This window comes from Phascolarctos cinereus, unplaced genomic scaffold (assembly GCF_003287225.1).
Source record: "Phascolarctos cinereus isolate Bilbo 61053 unplaced genomic scaffold, phaCin_HiC Scaffold_4;HRSCAF=312, whole genome shotgun sequence".
NCBI lineage: Eukaryota > Metazoa > Chordata > Mammalia > Diprotodontia > Phascolarctidae > Phascolarctos > Phascolarctos cinereus.
This window is the reverse complement of record NW_027555847.1, coordinates 129,580,335-129,590,024: the sequence shown is the minus strand read 5'-3', so window position 1 is coordinate 129,590,024 and position 9,690 is coordinate 129,580,335. Positions and strand designations below refer to the sequence as shown.

The window sequence follows — 9,690 nt, the reverse complement described above, 5'->3', positions numbered from 1 at the left end:
AGGCAGCATAGTTCTGGGTGGTAGGTAAAGCGTTCAGATTGTAGTTTGAACTACAGTTATCCCTTCCACATTGTGACTTTCCCCATCACAAATTCAATATATGAAGAGTCGGCATAAGAAATTAAATGGGAATTTTTTTGGAGTTTTGCAGAAGTCACAGATGACATGCAAAGGCCAGCAGATGATAGAGGAAAAGTTCAGAAACTCAAAGATGTATAAAATATATATATAGTATTATATAATATCAATATATTTTATCTTTTAACACCATAAGAATTCAGAATTTTTCTATGGTACATAGGGAAGGCCAAAAAATTTTATGTGGATTTTCCAGATGGAGTGGGGTACCACACCCCTAATCCCTGAGATGTAGAAGGGATAACTATACTGTGGTTCTGAATTGTAATCTGAAAGACTTGTGTTCAAATTCTTCCTTCTAGGCTTAGTCATTTAATCTCTCTCTGAGCCTCGGTTCCTCATATGTAAAATGAGGATAACGATACTGCAGTACCTACCTCCCTGGATTATTTTGAGAGTTAAATGACATAATGGATGTAAAGTATTTGCAAACCATGAAGTATGGTAATCAATACCATAGTAATTATTTTTAGCATCACGGAAATGTCACCTGCACTGATGGGAACTGGCTTTCTGTACTAGAGAATTGTCATGTCCTATGGAAAAAAAAGATGGGAAGAGCTTTTACCCTCTTCTCCTAGGTCGTCACATGCCCCGTTGACCAGATCAGTGTAGCCAAAGTCCATAGCTACATATATGAGTGTGCTGGCTTAAACACAGAAGAAAGTGGAGAAACTCCCTCATCTCTGAATGATCGTGCATATAATTTAGCTGTTTACATGTTGGGTCTGTATACACATTATATTCTCCTTGAGGGTAGGGACAGTTTTTCCTTTTGTCTTTTTATTCCTGGTACATAACACATGCTTGGCACATAGCAGGTACACCATAGATGCTTACTGGATTAGATTGGAGGCAGAAAAGCTATCGTATGAAGGAAGGCACAGTCAGTTACTGGTTTTAGCTTGACCATCTTATGAGCAGTGCTCCAGACAAGTACAAAATACCCTTTTCACAAATCCATCCAAAGAGGAGGCATTAGCCAGGGTCAAGAGTATGTTCCTAGGCAGTGCCTTTCCAGTGGCAACGCTCGAGACCTCTCCCGGTGACAGGGCCCGGTCCCACACGGTCAGGCCTGCCAGGCTTCCCACAAAGGCTTCAGAGCTGTCAAAGCCTCCCCCCATGGTATCTTGCTCCTGTCCCAACACCAGTATGCCTCCAGGAGGGATTTCATAGCCCTCCCTGAACCTGGAGCCGATGGCCACCAGTCTCCGGTCCACATAGAACCAGTATTTCCCTCGGATGGAAGACCATATGACACACATATGGTGCCACCTGCCGTCCAGAAGCAGTCCCACTGGCAGCTCCCTGAAGGCTGGGTCTCCTATCACAAAGTGGATAGTGCCATAGACTAGAGTGTCCCTACCATGCAGCACCAGCTTGTTGTCATTTTCTTCAGTGGCATAGGAAAGTAGGGTACCCAGGTAGCTGGAGGATGTCCGGACCCAGGTACAGATAGATAGTTCCCGGAGCCCAGTGAGGAAACCTGGGCTAAAGGTGACCACATTCTCAGTAGAAGTGTTGGGAAAAACAAGCATGGACCCTACATTGCAAACTGGAGATAGAGAAAGGAATCATCATATCATTACTTGGTACAGTTTACTCCCTTTCCCCTCCCAAAGATTATCCATGAATTATGCCATTTTCCACATTTGGGCATTCAAGGCCCTTTATGGTCTAAATTCATTTCACATGACTCTCCCAGCCTTATTTCATAGTAATCCTCCCTTATTCATTTAATGTTCTGTATGCCATCTCCCATGCCTCAAACAGACTCCCTCTGTATCTATGAACCTAGAATGCCCCTGTTCAAATTCGCTGCTTCTTTCAAGGTACAGTTCAGGGTCTACCTTCTCCATGAGTTGCTCTATGATCCCCCAGCCAGACATGATTCTTCCCCTACGTGATTCTATTCTTCCAGGCACTTAGGATATAGGAATGGAGGACTCCAAGGAAGAAGGAACCTCAAAGATCATCTAGTCCTCTGTCCTCACTCTAAACATAGATAGAGGAAACAGCGAGTCATAAAGTGATTTGCCCAGGGTAACACAGCTGGTTCTTGTCAGGGCCAGTATTCAAACCCAGGTCCTTTAATGCTGAATCCTGGGCTCCTTTTACTACATCATGCTGCCTTTCTGGCTTGTTTTGGTCCAGAGCCATGCTTTCATGCTCTTAGAAGTCTAACTCTAGTGATGCAGAGATAATTGTTTGTAAATTTATAGTCTTACAGCATTGGCTGGGACACTGTGATTTGCTCCTGGTCACACAGCTAGTACGGATTAGAGATATTACCAGAACCCAATTTTTCATGATTCCAGGAACAGCGCTCTATTCTCTGTGCCATGCTGCCTCTCTCATTATATTTTAACTTATATTGTGCTTATTTTATGGGTAGGTCTTTGCTCCTACTAGAATGTGAGTTTCTTGACATCAGGGATTTGTGCTATTTTTTCACTTTTGCATCCCTGGTACAGGACCTTGCACAGTATAGGTTTGTTTATCTTAAATGTTTATTAAATTGAATTAAATTTCAGTTGTTCTGCCCAGGAATTGTCCAGTACTCTGACAAGAGAAGGCAGAAGTAACATCCATAGGCACCAGGGATCCAATTACATAATGGAAGCATCACCAGAAGGATTGATAGACTGTCATTGCACTTTTCCCCAGGAGGGATGAACAGGAAAAGGGGAAGCAATTGGCTACTAGGTCAGATACCTGACTTAGGAGGCCAGCATGGTCCACATTCCAGCTGAGACTATACATAATGTTGGAGCAGGGGCCATTGGTGGAAAACATGTCTCTGTGCCCATACTCCCATTTTCTTCTCCAACCTTGCCCACATTACATTGTTTGAAAGGGATAATAGAGAGCATGGGAATCCTATTATTACTTGGGAGCTTAGAAATAACAGTCAAAACCTCCATATTGTTTCTAAAGCCCTCAAGGAATTCCAGGGAATGCAGATACATCCACATGCACGTTCAGGATATCTGCATTAGCTTTTGCCCAGCAAGGAACTTAGAAATGGAGAAATAACCCTGGTGAGGACAAGGGGGCATCTGTGGGCAAGGGTAGCTAAAGAGTTCCATACTACTTAGCACTAAGGAGACTGTGGGTCTGATTTTAAGGATGTGGTTACAAAGAAGCAACTTTGAATGCTGGTCACTAGCATTTTTGTGGGCAACAAGAAGGCATGCATTGTATAGAAAGAGAATAGTATCCCAGTTGTCAGAGTGAGGACTCTTGCCCTTGACTAGGAGGCTTATCTATGAAACTTGGTGAGTGTAAGAAATGTGAACCAAAATCAGGGAGATGGTTTAAGTGGCACCTCTTTAGCCATATTTGTGCATCTGATTCAATATTTATTCTAATCAAGTATGTCATAAGTACAATGTACTCTGCTAGGCATGGGGACACAAAGACAAAATGAGACACAGCCTTGTCCTCAAGGAGCTTACATTCTACTTTAAAAAAAATGACACACATAACTGATATATATATATATATGTGTGTATATATATATATCCATACACCTATATATATATATATATATATATGCACACATATACATGTCTACATATACATACACACATATACATATATATAATATGATAATTGAAAGGGGAGGGAGAGAGAACCAACAAGGAGGGGGGACCGAGTTGCCTTAATTCTGCCCTTTCACCTTTTCTGGAATTAAGTGCTATGTCTACCCTGTTGATGCTTCTCATAGGCGTTGGCTCATGAGCTGAGCCTTGATGCATGTCTTAACATACGTGACAAGAAGAGAATGAATACATTTACTTACTTTCTCCAGTCTTTTGGGAAGCCTGGGATTGCTGTGGCTCCTTCAGGATCTCATCTACATTGGGAAGTGTCTGTCTGCCAGATTCCCCCTCTTCCAGGGGAAGTCTCCTCAAATCCTGAAACAATTTCTGGGTTTCTGTTTGGGTTCCTAGCTCCAGCCTGTCCTGCTGCAGTTTCTTCCTGTGCCTGTGCTTGGTGTGGATCAGCGGCTGGCCTGGCTGCTGCTTCTTCCAAGGCTGAGGCAGGAGTGGAACACCAGTGACTGAGTTTGGAGAAAAGGCCACATGTTGCAAGACTCTTTCTAGCTGCTCTTCTGCAGCATTCAGTCTGGCCCCTTGGCCGTGAATCACATTCTGAAGTTTCTCGATTTCTGTCTGCACATGGATTTGGTTGTTCTGAAGGGTACCAATATCCTGTTTGATGGACCCAGTGAGATTGGCAAGGAGGGTGCTCTGCTCCTTCTGTTTCATTTTCTCCTGGGAGCTCTGCTTACTCTCTCCATTTAAGGATCTTTCAAAGGCCAGGAGCTTAGAGTCCACCTTCCTGGATCTTCTCTGAATCTTCTTCATCCAGGCCTTCAAGAGGTTCAGATCCATTTGCACTGCTGCCTGAGACTCATTGACAGACATAGCTATGGCATGATACTCATCGGTCAGGTTCTGGAATCTGGTGTTGATGTTATAGGAAACATTATAGTTTTCTGCAATCCCCTGGAGACGTATTAGGGTCACCTCTTGAAATCTCCGGAACTGCAAACAACAAACACAACTCTTACATATTTATGGTATCAAGAGAGTGGGTCACATTGTTTAATGGTCCAGTGAATTTCCTATATGATCTGTGTTTTTAAAGAAAACTTCTTTCACCTGGGACAGTTTATGAAGCTGTCTATTGTTCTTAAGGTTTTGTACCACCCAAGCAGTGACTAAAATGTCCCCTATCCTTTAACCCAGAGAGATCCTGTGGCTAGGCATATACCCCAAGGAGATCAAAGACAGAAAGAAATGTTCCAAATGCACCAAAATATTCATAGCAACGTCTTTTATGGAAGCAAATAACTGAAACAGATTAGATTCTCATTAAGTGAGAGATGACTGAACACATTGTGATACATGAAAGTAATGGAATATTGTTGTGTCGTAAGAAATACCACGATTACGAAGAATTCAGAGAAGCATGGAAGGACACATAAACCGATGCAAAATGAAGTCAATAGATACAGGAAATGGTATAGAAAATGACTACAACAATGGAAATGTAAAGAACAAAACAACCTGAAACTGAATTATAATTACCAAGCTAGTGCCTGAAGAAAAGATGAAGGAAAAAAAATGTACCTCCTCTATTTACCAAGGTGAGGCACTATGGGTATGGAACATACTGTCATGCTCAATGTGTTGGTAAGTTTTACTGAATCTTTTTATTTTCTTTTTTGTCACAAGGAGTGGTTCTCTGGTTATAGGAGGGAGAAAGGATATATTTGGAAATTTTAAAAAATCATTCACTCTGAATGAACTATATATATATATATATATATATATATATATATATTTACCTGTTCTTCTAGTCTTCTGAGTCTCTCAAAAAATGGTTTTCTTTGTCTTGCTTCATCAGCTTCCTGCTGTAGAGAGAAAGTTATAAGAACCAAGAAAAGAGACATACATTTAGCCTCCCAGCAGCCCATTCTGAAAAAAACAGGGGGGAGTTCAATTTCTTCAGTCTCTCCAGTAGCACTTGGATAAGCCCAAAAGAGGAGTCTGTTTTATATATCTCACTCCACACCATTCTCCACCCACCTCCTCATTTTGGCCTCTTTTTCTTACTCTTTTCATTCTCAAATTTGGCTACGAGTTGGATTCTTCCTGCTACCTTAAAGGAAATCTGTGATTTACTTTCAAAGAAATGGAATCCGCAGAATCTAACATTCCCCAAGGAGAAGAGTTTAAAACAGAGGCAAATTCTTTCCTTGGAAAATAATTAGCCTGGTTATAAGCTCCTGTCTAGCTCATACTCAGTGTCATTTTGGGATTTTTCAGCACTAATAGTGACCATATTATGTCTGTTTTCACTCTACTTTCTACTCTATGGAGTTACTGATTCACACATCTCTCTGTGCTTTTCTTAAGTTACAAATTCAAAAAAAGTTGTTTCTATCCAGTTCCTTTGCTTCCTAACTATCCACTCTCTCCTTAATTCCGTGAAACCAGATGGTATGGTACAATTTTTACGGGGGTTGGAATTGCAGTGGAGACAATCTTTGAAGGATAGGTAAAAACTGGGTAAGAAGGGAGGGAAGGCTTTCTGCATAAGGAAAAGCACAAAAGTGAAGGGGTAATAGACAGTAATTTTTTTTCAGAGTGGTAGAAAGTAATTCACTTTGATTAGACTATAGCATAAGTGATAGGGAATTGTATGAAACAGGGCTGGAAAGGTAGGGTTATTACTAGATTATGGAGGTCCTTGAATATCAGACAAAAGAGTATGAAATCTACTTATTAGACCTTATCAATGAAGATTTCTGAGCAAAGAAGTGACATGACTAGAGGGATGCATAAAAATAAAAAATAACAGCTCACCATTCTATCATATTTCCTCAAAGAACCCTGTAAAGTCAGTTGTGCAAGCCCTACTATTCACCCCACCTTTAAGAAAAGAACACTGAGTCTCAGAGAAATGACATGCTTATTGTCATATAGCTAATAAGTGTCAGAGCTAAGATCCACACTTTCCTTATCTCCATACCCTGTACTCTTTCCATGGTATTATATCAATGTATTACCTCATATGCAGATGGAAGATAGTCTGGCAATGGAATTATGGGTAAGTTAGAGATAAGAAAGCTAGGAAGCTTCCCTTAGGAAGCTATTTTCAATAAGCCATTGAGGTGATTATAATAACGTCTGTAATAAGGTGGTTGCAGTGGCGATAGAGAGCAGGAAACATTGGAAGATGAAAAGGTAGAATCAACAGATCTTGGTAACTGATTATGCTATGAAATCCTCTGGTATTGCTACACAGGCTTGCGGTCTGATGAGGCAGATTTAAAAGGCCCCAAGTTTGTAGTAAATCTGTATTTGAACGTGTGGTTGTGAAACACATACTGGCTCGTGATCATTCCTGCAGTTCAAGACTGAAAACTGTAACAATGACCTGGGGGTTTGGATGCCAGCCTTCTGCTAAGCAAAGGTCCTTCTATGTCGAGTGGCTTCCCAGAGCTGTCTGTGCTCTCATGACAATGGGACACAAAAGAATGCAAACAGCAGGGTTAACCACAGATTATATGAGAAGATCAATCTAATACAGTCTTTAACAGAATAAAAGGACATGGATATATACAGGTACCAGTTGAACGCCTCCAAGGAAGGCAGGGCATGGGATAAGAAACACCAATTCCTCTCTATTAGCCCTCCAGCAACATGAACAACCATCCTTCATAAAAACACAGTCTTAAACCTCTTAGTTTGTCCCTTTAGCTTTTGCTTTGCAGAGTCTCCCTTGCAAGCTTAGGTTTCTCTCTCTGTTCATCTGTCTGTGTGTCTCTCTGTTGGCGTCCAAAGAAGAGGGGTGGAGTCAAACCATTCCCCTCCTCTTTGTGAGTCCCTTTTCTTTTCCCTCAAGAGATCTTTAAAAATTCTGGTGGGGTTAGGGGTGAGAAGGGAACTCTGGCCTTCCAGCCCTAATCTCAGTTTCCTTTTTCTCCCTTTCGAGGCAACGAGGCCAGGCCTTGCCAGAAGTGCTATTACACGAGGTAAGGAAGAGGAGAAGTCAGAGATAATATCAAAGTTTCAAATACGATGAACTCAGTCTCCCACATTTGAAATCTTGGTACTGTTTGTTAAACCCCAACTGAAATGTCACCTCCTCCATGAAGCTTTTCTTGATGCCCTTAATTGGTAGTGATCTTTTCCCTTTTAGACTTCACAAAATCCTTGGTCTACACCTCTCTGACATACTTATCACCTCTTTCTTTGCATTATAGTTATCTATCTATGGATCATACCCTTCTAGTAGGTTGTAAGGTTCAGGAGGGCAGAAATTGTGACTTCTAATCTTTGCATCTATTCTTTGTCCTAGAACAGTACTCTGATTACATTGGGTGCTTGGTAAAAGTTTGCTGAATTGAACTTAAAACTTAAAAATGCAAAAAACATTTGGGAGCCAAAGAAGGCCCATGAAACCAGAGCCCAGTGAAACGACTGTGCTTAGGACTCCTGGGTTCTGTACCCAGCTCATTACATGAAACAGAGAAAGAACACTTCACCTCCTTAGGCTACCAAGGTTCTGTACCTTAAAGAGGAGCAATTACAAAGAACTTACCTTCTTAACAGAACTGGAACTAAAGTCACATCCTAGGCTCAAATGTAGGGGCAGTTCCAGAAGGACAAAAGGGTGAAGGGCAGTAATAATAATTTTCTAAAAATGATAATGATAATAACAATGCTACTACTACTACTAATAATAATGTTAACATCATACTATACTTACTCAGAAGTCAGCCTTCAGGCAACTCACTTATTTCGAATGGACCTATAAAAGTTTTTTGAATGCCAAATAGCTGTCAAAAGCCCTTGCTTTCTGGGGAGTGCTTATTATCCCAACAAGCCACTCCACAGTTCTCACCACCTTCTGGCTCTCAGCAGACAATTGTGTGTAAATATTTTCAGCAAAGTAGGAACAGCAATCTCATGACAGCATGAAAAATTTGTAATCTGGCAACAGAGACAAAAGTGTAGTGGGTGCTAGAATTGCAGTCAAAGAACTGGGTTAAAATACAGGGTCATATTTACTGCGTGAACTTGGACAAGACAAGTAAGCCCCCTCGGCTTCAGTTTGCTCATCTATATAGTAAGATGGTTTTATGAGACACCTTCTAAGGTCCAGGTTCAAACCTACGATTCGATGAACAATAGCTCTAATGCCTCTAAAAGGTTCGAGAGGAAGTAGCACAACTGCCCACTAGCGTCACTACAAATTTTTTATCTCAAGGGTTTTAAACTTTTTTTTTGTATCATAGACTTCCTTTGGCAGTCTGGCAAAGACTATATGGACGCCTTCTGAGAATCATACATATTTTTAAAATTTTTATTTATTTGAAAAATCATATTTTGAATTGCACAAAATAAAATACATAGGGTTGAAAAGGAAACCAATCATATTGAATTAAAAGATTTGATTTTTCACCCCATTCAAATTCATGAACTTCCTGAAATCTATTGATGGAACCCTTGGTCCATTGTAGTATCACAGATTTAGAACCAAGAACCTTAGAGGCTATTGTCCAAACCCCTTCATTTTTCAGATGATGAAAGTGAAGGCTAGGGAGGCTCGATGACTGTCAGAGGTCCCACAGGTAGTAAGGAAATGGTCTTTAGGCTCCCAGTCCAGAGTTCTTTCTGTTTACTTGTATCCTCCAGTAGAATGTAAGCTCCTGAAGGGCAGGGATTGTATTATATTTTGTCTTTGTATTTCCAGTCCCATTTCTTGCAATTAGGAAACTCTTACTGAAAACTCTTTGCATTGGATTGGATTTTGTGTAGGAACAAACAGGTTTAAGACAAATACCATTATTTCCTGAAGACATTCTATTATACTGTAGTATAGAAGGTGATGCCCATAATAATGATCTTGAGATGTAAAGAAATGATAAAAGTCATATGCAGTATACTTTTTGGAAAAATATGTGGGCCAGTCATATAACAAAATCAAAGGATAACAGATGGCTAACCCAGCGATCCCCACACTTTCTCA

General features: G+C 40.7%; 1 protein-coding gene across 1 annotated transcript; it reads right to left on the bottom strand.

Moving 5' to 3' along the window:
• Positions 1–1,008: 1,008 nt before the first annotated feature.
• On the bottom strand, positions 1,009–5,626 carry PTX4 (pentraxin 4). Its single transcript, XM_021006555.1, has 3 exons — positions 5,498–5,626; positions 3,944–4,691; positions 1,009–1,693 (listed from the first exon to the last, which is right to left on the bottom strand). Exons 1-3 carry the CDS (start codon positions 5,624–5,626, stop codon positions 1,053–1,055), a joined length of 1,518 nt encoding a protein of 505 aa, XP_020862214.1. The 3' UTR covers positions 1,009–1,052.
• Positions 5,627–9,690: the final 4,064 nt, after the last annotated feature.

Bases quoted from the DNA above. Each gene is read 5' to 3' on its own strand.
- PTX4 (XM_021006555.1), bottom strand. From the start codon at position 5,626: ATGGGCTGCTGGGAGGCTAAATGTATGTCTCTTTTCTTGGTTCTTATA. The intron at 4,692-5,497 runs GTAAATATATAT...TGTTGTTTGCAG, and splicing joins TCAGAAGACTAGAAGAACAG to TTCCGGAGATTTCAAGAGGT. The intron at 1,694-3,943 runs GTAAGTAAATGT...CTCTATCTCCAG, and splicing joins TTCCCAAAAGACTGGAGAAA to TTTGCAATGTAGGGTCCATG.